This window comes from Mauremys reevesii, linkage group 13 (genome assembly GCF_016161935.1).
Source record: "Mauremys reevesii isolate NIE-2019 linkage group 13, ASM1616193v1, whole genome shotgun sequence".
Taxonomy (NCBI): Eukaryota; Metazoa; Chordata; order Testudines; family Geoemydidae; genus Mauremys; species Mauremys reevesii.
The window spans coordinates 32,905,215-32,922,779 of NC_052635.1; the positions used below are offsets into that span (position 1 = coordinate 32,905,215).

Consider the following 17,565-nt stretch of genomic DNA (forward strand, 5'->3'; position numbering starts at 1 on the left):
ATTGTCCGTGCATACCCCTTTAGTACATTGAAAATGGAAAAACAGGAGAAGAGTAAAACTGAATTGAATCTGAAAACATACAAAGACTGCTGTGACTAAGAGAATATGAAAATAGTCAAAAATTGGGACTTGTATCGTTTTGTTTACTGATCTGGAGATTTCTGCACAATCCGGAGGACCTTGCTGCAGAATTTAGGTTCAGTTCATAATAAAGCACACAGTGTCTTGACTAGTTGTACATTTACTCTGTCCAGAGTTCCTCTTCAGTTTTTCTTAGACTTGTCTAAAACTTAATTTTAGGCATCATAATGGATGCCAGAAACTGGGGGCAAGAGGTGTTTCCATTTCCTCATAGTCCAACTAATTTTTCCTCTTGTATTTCTCTCAACATTCTTTCAAAGTGATCCACTGAAAGCATAAAATTCACCTAATGTTGTTATGTGTGTCGCCATTGTAATGAATTGGCATCCTCTCATACCCCACTGCCCACATGAATAACCGTATCCTTAGGACAGCATGCAGTAGAGAAAAAGCAGGAAGGAAGCAAACTTATGTTAGTGGCAGTAAATGCTAAATGAGATGGACACTGTGTGAGAGATTCAGTTCTTCACAAAGACCCCGTTTCTCCCCTAACCCACAATAAATTAATCAAGCTGTCTCCTACAGTCAAGGAAGGAAAGTCATTTCTGTCTTCACATAGTTGGGAGATATTTGGAAGCTACATCAATAGAGACTATATAAGTACCTAAGTAAATGGATGAGTGCAGCACTGTCCTCTACTGGAAAGGATATCTGACTAGTTGAAGATATTATAAGTACTCTTTGATCGGCTGAGCTAGCAGGGCAGTTTCTCTAGCTCCTCAGAATAAGGCCTGTCTTAGAGTAGAAGGCCATGAATTCTGCCTTGATGGCATATGCCAGTATCTGGTATCTATGTATATGTTGCCAGTGATCTTTACAGCTGCTTCAACTCTGAGAAACAATTTTGCATTTAGATATTGAATCTAGTCTCTTGTTTGTGTTCATGAGATTAATAAATTTTGCATTATCATGGAGAGAGTAGATAGGCTCCTTGGTGCATGGGGGGGCTCTGAGAGACTGGGCTAGAACTGAAGTAGAAGACAAGATTTGTCGAGCCAAATTGGAATCATGATCCTATTATAAACTTGCGATCGTCTTTACTTGATGCATTGTGGGAATTTCATTGCAGCTGCTATTTGTAGTAATGGGAGCTCACTTATTTATCTGTATGGGGAAGAGAACCTAGTGGGTAATAAGCCCCATAATGTATAAATTCTTAAACCACCCCCTAAGAAAGAAACTTGATCTCGTGACCAGAGAACTAAGAGTTGGACTTCTTGGTTCTGTTTTTCACAGCTGCCACTCACTCACTGTAATCTGTGGCAAATTGCTTAATTCCATTGTAAATTAGCAGTAATATTTGCCTATATCACAGAAGTGTTGAGGTTTAGTGTTGGTAAAATGGTTTGCGAACCTGTGAAGTCTTGTAAGGTAAAACATGGTAGCGGTCACTTACTTTATTGAAATGTGCCTTTGTTATTAGATCTTGAAATGCATCAGCCAGCTGGAACTAGCACAGCTTATAGGGACTGGGGTTAAAACTCGATACTTATCTGGCTCTGGGCGTGAAAGGGAAGGCAGCATTAAAAGCTACACATCTGGAGGAGAAGAATTCATGGGCCTGGGACTAGGTAAGATTAATAGCTCTGTCACTTCACAAACCTGCATTTACCAAGTTAATTAAACCTAAACGTTTGTCACTATGAGAACGAATGATCAGTTCTTCACATGATGTTGGGTCGTATATTTACCTGCTTTCATTTTAACTGTGTGGAGACTAATGTCACTACATAATTAAAGAAAGTAGCCATTATTTCAACTAGCTTGGTAATGATTAAACATCTGAACACATTCCAGTTTCTATAAATCAGCTATGAGAAATTACTTCATAGACTACCCAGAGTAACTGCCTTGTAGGAACTTGAGTGTGGTCATAACTTGTCTGTTAAATCAGATCTGGTATGGCCATAGTCTTGTTACAGACATTAAAAGCTCTACTTTTTTTCATTCCATTTTGAAATAAAAATGTTGAAATTACTGAAATCTGTCTGAATACTAAAAATTTTTGCTGATACTAACAATTTTCTGCCTTGAGATGTGGCGATAGATGGTTTTCAAGTTATATTTCACCCTATTGTACGTTGCATAGTCTAAAATCTGGTTTGTAAGGGGGGACTAAGGGGTGATGGTAGTCTGCATTTACCTGAGAAAAGAAATAAACACTCTCCATGAAAAAACATTTAATGTAGAAGTACTCTAGAGTTCCACTGAGACAGTATCACATAATGTATATTAATGTAATTAAACTACATGTGCCCAGTACTAATTGCTCATATTCAGTTATAAATGTTTATTTAGTACCAGTGTTACTGTAGGTTAATTACAAATATTGCATTCAAATGTTTTTATTGTAGGCCTTTAGGCATAATTGTCATGACAACTGTTATTTAACTACTAATGCATTTCTCAAATGTTAAAGATGATTTGTAAGCCTATTGTAATCTTGATGGCCAGCTTTCTTAAAATGGATACTAGCCACCAAAATTAAGGATGCAAAACTGTATCCATTAAAACAGCTCTATGCCCTCCCCCACAAAATCTTTATGTGCTCATAACTTTTGTTATGAACTTGTTGAAATAATTTTCAGGCAGTGAATGTTTTTAAGAGGTACACTGCTTTGAAACTGGATCTTCACATGCAGAATAATCCAGGTGCATCATTACATAGAACAGGTGCTATAGGTCAGAAAATTCTAAGCTTCTTGGGAGCAGGACCCATCTGAATTCCTGTTTTGTATAAAATTGAGCATATTGCTGGTATTTAACTATGACTATTTCCTCAGATTGGATCTGATATTTTATTACAGGTAACCTAGTTGGTGGTGGAGTTGATAAAAGGCATATGGCCAGCATTCAGGAGTCTGTGGGCGAGACCAGTTCACAAAGTGTGGTGGTGGCAGTGGACAGGTACTGTAGTGCTTTCTCTTTCTGTTTGTAGTGACTTGCAAATCAAGAGTTACCCAAACTGTCCTGATTTCCCCTTGCAGACTGACAGGGCGGTTGGCTCTCAAAGCCTAACTTTTAAAACCCTTTTAAGAACAGGTTGGCATTCACCCTGAATGATGCCAAATCTCCTGGATCTGATGATGGTAAAATATTCTGGTGGGTGTTTTTGTTTTTGTTTTTGTTTGTTTTTTAAATTTCAGTCCTGCAACACTAAAGAGAGTGAAATACTCTAATAGTAAACTAGTCTGGTGTTACCATTGATAACTAGATAATTGGAAAAAAGAACGTATGCAAGTTAGTTTGAGGGTGGGAAGTAGAGAGAGAGAATATTCTTAACCCTTTCCATGTGGAGAAATGGCGACCAGAATTCATTAAATTGGTGCCTTTGTAATGCACACCTGGTGATTTTTATAAAGGCTTTCAGCTACACTGGGTTTGTCCTGTTAATGTTGGCCATGAGCCACTACTTTACAGTTAAACTTTTTACCATTGCTGGGTAACTAACCCAAGTCAAGGTTTCTGAAATGCATCAGTGTCCTCAGTCTATTAGACCATGCTGACCTCTATATTCAGCTTTCCTTTTTTACTTCCTCCCTGTACATAGTTCACTTTTTCCACCCGTAAGTCACTGTTGGAAATCCAAAGCATTACCTTACTAGTCTATTTTGCAGCATCAAGGTTTCTTTATAAACTTGGACCTTTTTACCTGGAAATACTTTAGTCTGTTATGTTCTTTTCCTTTCTTTTTTTAAAATATAAATTATATTTTATCACACATCTTGATTTGTTCTACAGAATATTTACAGGATCAACCCGGTTGGATGGAAATGCAATCGGTATGTATGCTGAACATATGAGGAAATTAACTGTGTTGCAGTAGGACACCCAAAACTCATGGTTTGTAATATCTGTTTAATATTCAGTTGATTTTGTCCGATGGCTGTGCGCCGTTTCCATGGACGAGCTGGCTTCCCCACACCATCCTCGCATGTTTAGCCTGCAGAAGATAGTAGAGATCTCGTATTACAATATGAATCGAATTAGACTGCAATGGTCAAGGATATGGCAAGTGATTGGAGATCATTTCAATAAGGTAATTCAAAACTTACAGGTTACACAACATGCTTTTGTAGTACTATTTTTGAGTCCAGTTGGAATCATGCTCATTAGCTTTCCCTTATTAAGATGCCCAAGATGATGTCTTGGAGGGCTTGTCTGATTCAGAACATCATAGGTTTTGACATGTATTGATCAACATGGATTTAGTTGAGGCTACTACATTTTTTACATTAGACTTAGGACTTCTCCAACTCTTTTTCTTTCATATGTGTTTGTATCTTAATTGAATCCGTGGTGTTGGGCCATAATATTTGTATTATCTTGAGGAGGAGGGGAAAGATATCTGTCCTCTCCCCTTCCCACCCTCATCCCCTTTTTTTTAGTTTGTTTTTGGAAATCATATGACCGCTTTCTTCATCCTTTGTTTTCTCCCCTTATTGGGAACGTCAGGACATGATTTATGTTGTCCTCTTCTTTCTAAACTATGTAGGCAGTTTCCTTTTGGAATCAGTGAGGCCTGGTTAGGTTTCATATTATAAAATGTGTGTAGACTGAGGGACAGCAACCATATGTGTTCCTTATGACGGGATGATTAATTTATTTGTCTCTCCTGCTAGTCTCCACTGCTAATCCTTTTTTCCACACAATCAATCAAAGCAAGAAAAATGACCATCTGATTCTCCTCTTAAAAATAAATAAATCTAAATTCTCAATTTGTTTTACCAGCTCAGGAGTCTGTTTCTTTAGTTTTAACATGGGCAAAAGCACACATGTCAACTTCAGAAAAATATGGTCTAACCACAACATCTAGCCTAGGAACATCTATGATGTGCAGCATAACTATCTAGATAGTTCTAAATGAATCTTTTAATTTAATATTTCCCCATTCACACTTAATCCTTGCTAAAGCATTCAGATGTAGGTACCTAAAGTTAACTGCGATTTAATTACCTATCTGACTTCCTTCCACTCCCGACAAGATATACTGACCACCTGTAGCTCCTATTGAAGTCAGTGACTGAGTGGTCAGGATCTCTGGAAAAAATCGGCTCATTATCATCTTTGTTCCTATCTTTAGGCATTTAAGCAAAATGTACAAGCGTATGAGGTTTTTTCTTGCTATGAAATGTTATCTTATTGAAACTAGAAAAATAGTGAGTATACAGGGAAACTAAGTGTTTGTTTGCAAACTCAAATATGCTAACTCTCTAACGTAAAATAATTCTGCATTTCCTAGCCTGATAGTTTGGTGGTGTACCCCTTCCCTCATGCCCCTTAGTAAACTAATCCCTGGGGTTCTTAGCCATTATATGTTTGTAAAAACCATTTAGGTGTATAAAGATTGGGTCATGGAAATAAATCCCATGATGGGCTTGTGTAGTATAGTTCACATGAACTTTTAAATGTACGTTAAGACACACACACACCCCTTTTCCTTCTCTATTACTAGGTTGGATGTAACCCTAATGAAGATGTGGCCATCTTTGCAGTTGATTCATTAAGGCAGCTATCAATGAAGTTTCTCGAGAAGGGAGAATTAGCCAACTTCCGTTTCCAGAAAGACTTTTTGAGGCCCTTTGAGCACATTATGAAGAAAAACAGGTGTGCGTGCACTGAAACGTCTGTCTTGGCTTGGGTTTGTTTATGCAGCAACTTAAAATGTGACCAGGTTTCCTGTGCTAATGTGGGTGGGATGCTCCCCGGTGTGCAGGCAATGGCAAATAACATGGTGGTTAATTTGTTTTTAAGATCTCCTACCATTCGTGACATGGTAATACGCTGTATTGCTCAGATGGTGAACTCACAGGCTGGTAACATTCGCTCAGGCTGGAAGAATATCTTTGCAGTATTTCACCAAGCAGCTTCAGACCATGATGGGAATATTGTGGAGTTGGCTTTCCAAACAACAGGACATATAGTTAGTAAGTAGTGGTTGGCAGATGGAACACCTTAACTAACATACTCTCATGCTAAAAGCACTTGTCTACATAATAAACTGTATTGTAGGGGAGGGGGCTGTGTTTTTAAATGTCCAAATTGTTTAAAGTATGTGGTTAAGTTTTGCCTGCTCCCTGGCTCTAAACAATTCTGTATCATGGAAGACCAAACTATTGTACAATGCCTGATAGTGTATGGCATGATCTGTAAGTATTATTGTATATAATCTGAATCCAATCGGGTATATGAAATACTTTTAATAGTAATATGAAAGTGTTCTCTCAACCCTATATAATACATCTGAGCGCCTAGATTAATTCTCCAGCTTTACAGATTTAGTTAAGTTCTGTATCTCTGATATATAGCTTCCAGCAAAGGCAGTGATGGGTGCCTTAGAAATGTCATGGATGGCTAGAGGGAAAACTCTCCCCAGTCCAAGCATAATCTATTCATAGCCCTTTATCGTAATTAACTGCAACTTAAGACACTCCACCCTCACGCTTCTCCTTAGACAGAAAAAAAAGACTACAAATGACTTGATTTGAAGGCTGGATTAGATGTTGCAATAGTACTTTCCCTCCCTCCCAACCCCCCCGGCCTCTTTGTCAGGTCAGATTGTTTGTTTGTGGGGGTATGGGTGGGTTGCATCGTATTAACACCCAGTGCTTACTCCAGTCTGTCTTTTTAAACAGTACGTGCTGGAGTTTTAGCGCATCGGGCACGTAAATACCTTGCAATGCTAGCTACAAAAGTGCCATGCAAACACCTGTTTTTTCACTTTTGGGTGACATTGTAAAGAAGATGCAGGCAGCATTATCTTCATCTGTAAATGTAAACAAACTTGTTTGTCTTAGCGATTGGCTGAACAAGAAGTAGTACTGATGGACTTGTAGGCTCTAAAGTTTTACATTGTTTTGGTTTTGGGTGCAGTTATGCCACACACAAAAATTACATTTGTAAGTTGCACTTTCACGATAACGAGATTGCACTACAATAGAAAGGGAGAGCATTGGCCTGCTAAACCCAGGGTTGTGAGTTCAGCCCTTGAGGGGGCCACTTAGGGATCTGGGGCAAAAATCAGTACTTGGTCCTGCTAGTAAAGGCAGAGGGATGGACTCAATGACCCTTCGGGGTCCCTTCCAGTTCTAGGAGATACACATATTTAATAATGGAGATATTCTATGAGGTGAATTGAAAAAATACTATTTTTTGTTTACAAATATTTGCTCTGTAAAAATTATCAAAAATAAAGTGAGCACTGTGTACTTTGTATTCTGTGCTGTAATTGAAATCAACATATTTGAAAATGTAGAAAAACATTCAAAAAAGTTTATAATAAATGTCAGTTGATAGTCTATTATTTAACAGTGCGATTACAACTGCGATTAATCACAAATAATTTTTTTGTTAATCGCATGAGTTAACTGCGATTAATCACCTGTCCTAGATATTTTACTTGCTGAGTTAGCCCTACAGAGCCATCTACTCTATTAGAAAGATATTTGGGCATATTGGTGAGCCAATTAAAAAGTACGCATTGTGTACTCCAGTTTTTGAAATGAAGTAATTCTAGTTTCTGATGGCATATTACTTGCAATATATGCCCTGAAACTTAGTTTTAAGCATTCGCTGTACACTTTTGTAGAAGTTATTCTGCTCTGTTGCTGTTTTAAATGCTTTTTACAGCAAGGGAGAAATTGACTCTGAGTTAAAAAGTGAAACTAAGGTATGTCTACATTACATGTGATTACTGTGGTGGCTGATGTCCACACTACCCTCCTTCTGTTGGTGGTGTGCGTCCTCACCAGGAGTGCTTCCACCGACTGAAGAGTAGCAGTGTGGTGGGGCTGAGAGCCAGGGCTCTTAGCTTCATGAAGTTCTCCCCCTGGGAGCCCAGCTACCCTATGGGGCTTCTTGCCTTCCTGCTCCCAGTAGGGAGCGGGGGGGGAAGCCACCCAGGCTTTTTCGGTGGGGATGGGGTGGGCAGCCAGACTTCCAGCCAGGAGGCTCTGTGCTGCTGGGATCCGAGGGGGAGACAGAGAGGCTCCCAGCAGGGAGTGAGGAGCCCAGGCAGCACCACCAGGAGCCTGGGTGACAGCCCGGCTTGGAGCAGAGACCCAGCAGCAGCCCTGCTGGGGAGCTGGGCTTTCTTATCAATTTCAGGGCTCCAGCAGAGCTGTGAAATTGACAAGACAGCCAATAGCTGATGTAAGTCACGCAGTGTTTACATTGACACTGCATGATCCTAACTACACCGACATAAGCCCTATACCCCTCGTGAAGGTGGAGTAGTTATGTCGGTGTAGTAGGGCACTTAAATCGGTGGGAGCAAAGCTGTAGTTTGTACACTGACATAGTTAGATCAACATAAGCTGTCTTATGTGTAGGGTAGACCAGGGCCTAACTGCTCTTTGTATTTAATAGCATTATGCTTATAAACTAACAGAATAACTTTCTCTCCTTTTTTTTTTTTTTTTCTCTTCTTCTTTTCACCCTCCAACATCAGTTATAGTGATCTTACTATGGTTATAACTACGAGGTACAAAACTTCCAGACAAATCTGATTTTCATGCTGACTGGCCCTTCAGTTTTTGAACACTAGTCAGTTTCTCTTACTACGGAACCTCTGAGGACTCTCTGGGTTATTTGACCGAAACAAGAGAGGTTGTGCATCTTGCATACAGATAGAAGATGATTTGAAATTTAACAATACATCTAAAGAGCTTTAACGAGAGTATCTGTGGCTTTAAAAAAAAAAATAGACTTAAACCATTTTAATGAGGCTATGAAATAGTAATGATCATTATCATAGAATGGATTTTTTTAATATTAATACTATTTACCTGTTAGTATATACTAAGAAATTGTGGTGTGTTGATTCTGTAATACTGTTTAGTGTTTAATATTGATAAAATCAAATACTAGATCCTCAGCTGATACAAATTGGTATAGCTTCATTGGCTTCAGTGAAGGTATGCCGGTTTACATCAGTGGAGGCTCCGACTCAAAAAGTCTGATACAATATTAGTATGTTTAAGACATTTCTTTTTCCTTTGTTTTCCCCAGCCAATATTTTCCAGCAGCATTTTCCAGCAGCAATAGATTCATTCCAGGATGCTGTAAAATGTTTATCTGAATTTGCCTGTAATGCAGCATTTCCGGACACCAGTATGGAAGCAATCCGACTTATCCGTTATTGTGCTAAATATGTTTCAGAAAGACCACAGGTATTTTCTGTTCTTGTAATAATTTTTAGTTTTAAACTGTGATTACTCCTGTAGCTAAGACTCTGCTCTTAAACATAGACTTTAGGTTCTTAGTGAATATCATGCTAAAATGTTTCCCCCAAATTAGACACCTGTTTAGCATTAGCAGAACACACACTTAACGCTCCTCTTTAGAAAATGGAGAGAACCTTGTTTCAATCAGGTGTGGAAATAGCTGGATAAAATTGGGTGTTGCAGCTTTGTTAAACGAAAATTGTAAACTCTTAACTCCTAAATAAGGACTCTTGCAATCTAACTTTCATATTGCATGTCAGTTCCTATCCTGTTAGAGCTTAACACCAAATCCCTATTGTATAAATATGTAATATTACAGTAATTCTGTTTAAAAGAATGTAGGCTGAAGTTACCTAATTAACATTGTTAGTTAATCTTGTAAGATTTGCAGGTTCCTTAGTTCTTGCATGCATGAGCACAGCATTGACTTACGCAGAACTGTGTGCACACATGTATTTAGATGAGCAATTGTGTGTAAATGTGGGTGCAGTTAAGAGGTTGATCTGAAATCTTGTCTCCAATGTACAAAAAGAGCCAAATATTTTTTTAAACCTAGAGTAGGAATAGAACTAGATGAATCTTTTTATTTAGAAGTGTTAATGGAGATACTTGGAGAAACAAACAAATTAGGAAAGGGTTACTCAAATATCTTATTTGACTTCTCACTACTTACTTAAATTTTGAGTAGCCAAATTCTGTTTAGAAGATGCAATTTAGTTTAATTCTGAAGTCTTTTAGATGTGACTTAATAGGTAATAATCTTTCTCTAAATGGCTTTCAGGTATTGCGAGAATATACAAGTGATGACATGAATGTTGCTCCTGGAGACAGGGTCTGGGTCAGAGGATGGTTCCCTATTTTATTTGAACTTTCCTGCATTATTAATCGATGCAAATTAGATGTTCGGACAAGGTAATGAGGTTCTTTGCTTTTTAGCTGCATTCAGTTATTGAAACTCTGATCAGAGGTAACTATTTTAGCATCTTATTTTTGTGTCCCTGTTTCCTTATTGTAGAGGCCTAACGGTGATGTTTGAAATAATGAAGAGCTATGGCCATACCTTTGAAAAACACTGGTGGCAAGATCTGTTTAGGATTGTGTTTCGGATATTTGACAATATGAAGCTTCCTGAACAACAAACGGAGGTAACAAAAGCCCTCTGAAGGATCTTGTTGTTGTGACAAAATAAGAGATTTCCATACAATTGTGAAATAAACCCCCCAAACTTCCACTTAGTGAAATCCTACTGTTCCTGGAAGGAGCGAGATTCTTAGCCCTGGTAAATTGACGCCTGGTACCTTTTTAAAAAAAAACAAAAACAAAAACTGGTTCAGCCTGGACAGTGGTATTGTGTGTGTCCCCATGCCCAAATGGTATCTAGTTTCTAATCACCTCTGACTTGAGGTACTTACAAGATGATTCAATTTTATCCAAACTACATTCCTCTCTTTTTGTATAGCCAATCCTATGCCATGTAGCACCGTAAGATGGGAATCCATTCTTTCCATTCAGCACTTACCATAACAAAAATAAAGGCCTGTCATTGTCTTGCAGAAATCTGAATGGATGACAACTACATGTAACCATGCACTTTATGCAATCTGTGATGTATTCACGCAGTTTTATGAAGCTTTAAATGAGATCCTTCTTCCTGACATATTTGCACAGTTACACTGGTGTGTAAAACAAGGTAGCTTATTTACATACATATACACATTGTTTTTAAACGTATGTCTGGAATGTATGCTTCAGCTTTTTTTTTTCCCTCGAGGTAATCAAAGCAAGGAAAATAAACCACTATTGCTATACGTAAAACTGATGCAAGAATGTTTTTTCATGCTGTTTAATCCATTAGTGACTTTTCTCTGTCTGCAATTTTTGCCAAACATGCTGCTACTTACGAAAGATCTTTAACTTCTTTTGCTTCAATATGAATTTGCCATTATCCCTTCTTCATTTGGCAAAAAAGCATTTTTTTTGTTTGCTGCATGAATAACATTTAATCTCGCATTACATTCACACTTCAAAAATTGTCCCTATACCTATATGGAGAGCATTCTAAAAAGTTAGAATACTTACTTGAACAAGAGACATATGGGGTCAGCTGCTATATCTTTTTGTTAGAATTTTATATTATGTAACCTTTTTATGCAGACAGCACAGAGTGTTTAGGGAAGACTGGGAGGGAAAGGGGGGCTTGTGAATTGAACGCAAACTGTCCTTAAATCCTCCACGGTCCCTAGTTTATTATTTCATGGGAAAATGACTTGGGGCCTCTCAGGCACTGGACTAGGCATCAGATCTAATCTCTATTCCCAGCTCTGTCACTGGCCTGCTGAGTCACCTTGGCAAGATGCTTTGTTTCTCTGTGCCGCTTTCCCCTCTCACCATTTGTCTTTGTCTATTTAGCTTGCAGGTTCCTCACAATAGGGATTCTTACTGTCTTTGTACACTAGGGTCCTGATCTTGGTGCTTACAGTCACACAAATAATGGTTACACTCTAAGCAGGCTTTGAGCTATTGGAGATTCGGTACAAATACCAATTGCGTCATAATATCAAACATGCATAATGACTGTCAAGCACAGAAGATGTTTAATTCACATTGTTTGACTAGAAGAGCTCAGAGATTAATATATAAGGATAATTATTTTACAGATAATGAACAGCTGGCTCGATCAGGTACAAACTGTCTAGAAAATCTGGTGATACTAAATGGACAGAAATTCAGTCCTGAAGTCTGGGACCAAACATGTAATTGTATGCTAGAAATCTTCAAAACCACCATTCCTCATGCGTAAGTTAGTCCAACATAAATTTGTTTTGAGGCCAGCTGTCATGTTAAGGTTATTTATTTATTATATTTCTTTTCTCTGTGAAGCTTGCTGACATGGAGGCCAGCAGGAATGGAGGATGATTCCTCTGAAAAGCATTTGGTAAGACTTAAACTGTTCTTCTTTAGAAATACTTAATGTGGTAAATCTGTTTGTAAAGCCGCAAGCTGGAATTAAATACAGACTCTACTGTATGCTAGGCCCAACTGATCATAAAGTCAAATGCAAGACTATCTCGATACTTTGATAGTAGAAAACTTAAGCCACATTTGTTACGTTATGTGAAAACTGAGTTGTAACAAATTTTAAGTACATTGGATAAACAGACTTGTATCTTCGATTATCCCTTCTAGGATGTGGACCTAGATCGCCAGTCTCTAAGCAGTATTGATAAAAATGCTTCGGAGAGGGGACAGAGTCAGGTTTCAAATCGCACAGACGACAGCTGGAAAGGCGGGCCTCATGCAAGTAAGGATGCATTTCACTGTAAAGGTCTTTAGTTTCAACAGAACCTCTAGTCACTGACCCAGATCATTTAAGTAACAACGACTTGCTGAGGTTCCTAAATCTGTGCTTCAGGTGCCCTAATGTTTTAATGAAAACCTACTAGCCAAAGCACATAATCTACTCTCCCATTTCTACCATGACTATAATTGAGAAAATGTTTGACTATGCAATATGGTACTGTACTTCAAAGAACACACAAAATAACTGGGTATGGAGATGCTGGTAGAAATACGAGTTTCAGTCTTCTAGTTTAACATACTTTATCATAAGTTTGCATCTAAAACTAGACTGAAAACCAGAGTTCCTCTATTCTATTAGACCAGAAACTGTTTGCGGGCCTCCTTATTAAATGTGTGGTGCAGCTGGAATTGATACAGACCATTGACAACATAGTATTCTACCCAGCAACTAGCAAGAAGGAGGATGCTGAGCACATGGCTGCAGCCCAGGTAACTTATCTTAGATTTTGAACGTCATAATCTTTTTTTTTCTTTGCATCTTACTATCATAGTAATAATTAGCACTTTTTGTAGTGCTTTACAGTTTGTGGAAGGCCTTCCAACCATTAAGACTGTAATAATAATAATTTAAAAATGGGTTCAATAGAGAGTAACTTCCTGTATTAACTTCCCCTTTCTGAACAGACTGTGTACACTGTACTTTCTGAAAGGGGCATCTCTGTTGAGGGGAGAAGTTATTAGTTGTTTAGCAAGGCTTAACCTCTGAGGCTGATAGCAGGCTGTCTTCAGTGACAAATCCTGAACTCTGAAACTCCATGTTTCAGGTCCAAATACCTTGATCTTGACGGCACTGTGCAAAGCCCACCTGCTTGTTCCAGTAGAGGGCTGGGTTAGGGGTTTGTCTTAACCACCCTCACCAAACCTGTTAACTCCTATATTATATTGCTTGGGGGTAGAGGTGAAGCTGATATTTTGGGATTGTCTGCTTCCTGACAGTTAGCAGGTCTGTTATTAATGTGTTATGTCTAGAGGCTTCTGTAATAGGTGCACATCTCTATATTTGTAAGAATAAAATTTTATTAATGCAACCTCTAATTAAGGCAAAAAAGATGAACTCTTACGTTCAGCATCTACTTCAACATGTGGAACTATATGTCTGACTAGTTAACTTGTCTGACAGTCTTCAGAGCTCTGCAGAGGCGGTGAATCAGCCTCTGTGGGTAGGCAAGAGCTTTGTATCACTCAACAGGACTTCTCTGTGCCTTGAAATAGAGGTCGTATTCTTTTTTCATCTGATCTTATGCTAATTGCTAAAATAAATTACATCACGTATTTTTGGAAATACACTAGTAGGAAGGAAAGCACTAAATCACAGGACAGCACTGGAACACAGCCCTAACATTCTCCAAACCCACTGGTCTGATGGAAACAGATGTGTAGATATTGTGGGCCAAACTTTGCTCTGGTATTCTTGAATAAATTTCATTTACATCCGTGACAATGGAATTATTCTGGATTTGGGTACTTCACTGTGTAGCACAACTGAGTGTTGTTGTTTTTTTTGGACCCCTTCTCCATTAACCATCACTAATAACTTGATTTTCTGTGTAGAGAGACACGCTGGATGCAGATATCCACATTGACACAGAAGAGCAAGGAATGTATAAGTACATAACTTCACAACATCTTTTTAAGTTATTGGATTGTTTGCAAGAGTCTCATTCATTTTCAAAAGCCTTTAACTCAAATTATGAGCAGCGAACTGTCCTATGGAGAGCTGGTGAGCACGTTACTTAGTAATGGTATTGACCTTTCTTGCTTGTGGGTTTTTTGAAATATTTACCCTAAGGTAGGAATGTGTAGTACAGCAAAAGTGACTTTTTTCAAGTGTACTATATAGTAAAAGTTTGTAATCACATAGTGCTACTTAACTGTTCTATATTAGACTTGTCACTTTTCTAATTCCTTTAATTACAAAATAGAAATATTGATCAAAAGACCTACTTCATTTACAATAAAATAGAAACATGATGGGAAACATTGGATTTTATTTATGTAATTCAGTTTTGTCAATATAACCTTGGGGGGGCGTGGGTAGGGGGAAGGGGGTTGTTATTGATGGTAGGGGAGTTGGCCCGGGAGCAATGGAATCCAGTCTTCTTGCACAGAAGTGCTCATCACCGGGGATCCCAGTTTTCCATGATATGTATATATAAAAAGAAAAAAATTCTCTGATACAAAGGTATAAAAAGCTGCATTTTTCCATGTTTAAAATGAAACTCTGAACTTCAGTTTCCCTAACCACAGTATACATAGGTTCAGTGAAACTCCAATTATCTGATCTAATTGGGACCGAGGTCAGATCGGATAATAAAAAATTTGGATAATCTGGAGAGCTTCGGCTCTGGGTGGCAGCTGGGCTTGGGCTGTCAGCTTCAGTTTGGTTAATACGGAGAGCCGGATAATGGAGGCTCAGATAAACGGGGTTCTACTGTGTATGTTTTTATTTTTTCACGAAATGTAAAAACAGAAGGTTCTCTGTAAAAATGCAAATTCTGCCTTTTTCCATGGCAAATGCATTTCTAGGATTCCTGCTTATCTCTAATCACTGAGCTGCCTTGTGGCAGTATCTTTGACCAATGCTGCTACTTGGTGGTAATTCTGTACCAACTTTAAAAAAAAAAAAAGTAAGTTCAAGCAGTTTTGGAAGGCTCTTGCTTCTGACTTCGGGGTATGTGTGGTCTCTTTTGAATAAAAGACCATATAAAATATGCAAGGAGAGTTGTGTGTGCTGAACTGAGTTTTGTGGGACCATATGTGGATTGAATAGTAAAATACACAGGGATTTTAGAGGCAAATCCAAACCTATGTACTTTACAAATCTAAACCTCTCAATGATGAGTGACTTGCACACCACCTAAGGCTCCATGACAAACCCTGACAGTGCTCCCCTCAGATGTCATGTCAACAGCCTGCAGGATTAGTTGTTTTAAAAATTTCTGTATAATTAAGTTATCCTTTAAAATGATTTAGGCAGCACTACAATAAGTTGGTCTGCCTAGCTGGTATCTTGAAGTTTAATTATACTTTTTACTGTTTCTAAACTATATGCAAAGATGTATGAATGTATCAAATTGGAATTCATTTCTAGGGTTCAAGGGTAAGTCAAAACCCAATCTTTTAAAACAAGAGACCAGCAGCTTGGCTTGTTGCTTGAGAATCCTCTTCCGAATGTACGTTGATGAAAGTCGCAGAGATTCCTGGGATGCTATACAACAGCGACTCCTAAAGTAAGAATGGTATTTTACCTAATGAATCTTGGGTTTCAAGAAGACTCTTTGGGGGGGACTGTCTTGTACTGTTTTTCCAGCACATAGCACAGTGGGGCCCTGATCCTGATTGGGACTTCTGGGTGGTAATGCAGTATTAATCGTGTTGTTATTCAAAGTAGTTGAGCAGATGGATCATAAATTGATTAGGGATAGAAAAGGGGGCATTCTAATAAAGGGGTTTTGGCAACCAGAAGTAAGTCCATTCAGAATGGATACTATGTGGCCAGATAGCCCTTCCTGCTGAGAGCGGGGGGATGAGTAGGGTGTGAGCACCAATCACCATATAGCCCAATTCCTGATGAACTTTTTCATGCATCTGTTGCATCACAGTTTGAACTTTGGGCAACAAGAGGTAGTAAAGATATCAACTACATCCTTACCCCAAAGATGACTTGCTGCTGACTGGAGGCTCAGAGGATTCATATTGAGTCTGTGTGGGGAGAACTTATAGATTGCCAGTTCAAATCCAGCTGAGGCTGGCAGCAGTCTGGTTACCATTACCTATTGGCTTATAGTTGATTTCTTTAATCAGTGTGTGTAACAGGAGGTCTCTATCAATTTCTAGTCAACATAGCAGAAATCACCACAATAAATAGCACTGATTATGCCTCTTGTTGGCAGTCTTCCAGAGGGACCAAAAACTCCGCTTCTGTCCATAAAAGGTTTGGAGGGGGAATCTTGCACTGCTATACCTGTTCTGAGGATCAGGAAAGGATTTCTCTTCATGGGGTTATCAAACTGATATCTCTTTAATGATCACTATAGTAATGTATTTTAAAAAATGTCAGTATGGAGGGAGGGATGTTGAGGGGAAAAAACCTTTTCCCATCCTGCCAGTAGAGAACCATCAGTTTTAATGCAAGTCTAATGCCGATTGGTTATCAGTAACAGTTTCAATAAATGAAAACCTATAGAGACATAGCAGTGTACTTATTTAAAGTTAACAAACTCTATTAAAAAAATGATATACAAATAGGAAAAAAAAAAGCTCAAAGTGCAGCTCGTATTTAAACACAAAATACTGCTGTTACAGATGGCAGACGCATATATAAACTTAATTTGTTTTGTTTGCTGTATCCTTATCTGCACTAATGTGTGTAATTTTTTCTTAGTGTGTGCAGTGAAGCACTGGCCTATTTTATAACAGTAAATTCAGAAAGCCACAGAGAGGCCTGGACCAATCTCCTATTGTTGCTTTTAACAAAAACACTTAAAATCAGTGATGAAAAGGTAAGATAGACCTGGAAATCATTTATACTTGCATCCAAATATACTTTCTCTGATCTTCACTACTGCTAAAAGGAATCTGTGTTTATGAATTCTTTTGTTTTTCAGTATTTTTATTAGCTAACTTGTAAATTTTCTTTGCTGAATGTAGGAATTTTAAAATTTAGTTTGCCAGTGCTCCACAGTGCACAGAGGGGACTGTCAATGAAATATACTTATTCACAAAGATATGGTGGAGAAATATTATTTACATACCAATATAGATATTCATGGTGCTTTACATACAAATGAATAATGTAAGGTTATGAGAATACTTGGTTTTACATTGCGTATGTTACTTT

At 38.2% G+C, this 17,565-nt stretch overlaps 1 protein-coding gene across 1 annotated transcript in view; it reads left to right on the forward strand.

The window, feature by feature from the left end:
- Positions 1-17,565, forward strand: part of ARFGEF2 (ADP ribosylation factor guanine nucleotide exchange factor 2) — a 55,677-nt gene that overhangs the window by 33,752 nt on the left and 4,360 nt on the right. The window contains exons 22-38 of the mRNA XM_039498585.1: positions 1,565-1,712; positions 2,949-3,048; positions 3,883-3,923; positions 4,011-4,180; positions 5,597-5,748; positions 5,896-6,068; positions 9,151-9,311; positions 10,147-10,277; positions 10,381-10,510; positions 10,920-11,055; positions 12,023-12,161; positions 12,246-12,300; positions 12,552-12,666; positions 13,024-13,154; positions 14,277-14,445; positions 15,817-15,955; positions 17,110-17,227. Coding sequence (XP_039354519.1) covers positions 1,565-1,712; positions 2,949-3,048; positions 3,883-3,923; positions 4,011-4,180; positions 5,597-5,748; positions 5,896-6,068; positions 9,151-9,311; positions 10,147-10,277; positions 10,381-10,510; positions 10,920-11,055; positions 12,023-12,161; positions 12,246-12,300; positions 12,552-12,666; positions 13,024-13,154; positions 14,277-14,445; positions 15,817-15,955; positions 17,110-17,227 — 2,208 coding nt within the window. The remainder of the gene's footprint in view (positions 1-1,564; positions 1,713-2,948; positions 3,049-3,882; positions 3,924-4,010; positions 4,181-5,596; positions 5,749-5,895; positions 6,069-9,150; positions 9,312-10,146; positions 10,278-10,380; positions 10,511-10,919; positions 11,056-12,022; positions 12,162-12,245; positions 12,301-12,551; positions 12,667-13,023; positions 13,155-14,276; positions 14,446-15,816; positions 15,956-17,109; positions 17,228-17,565) is intronic.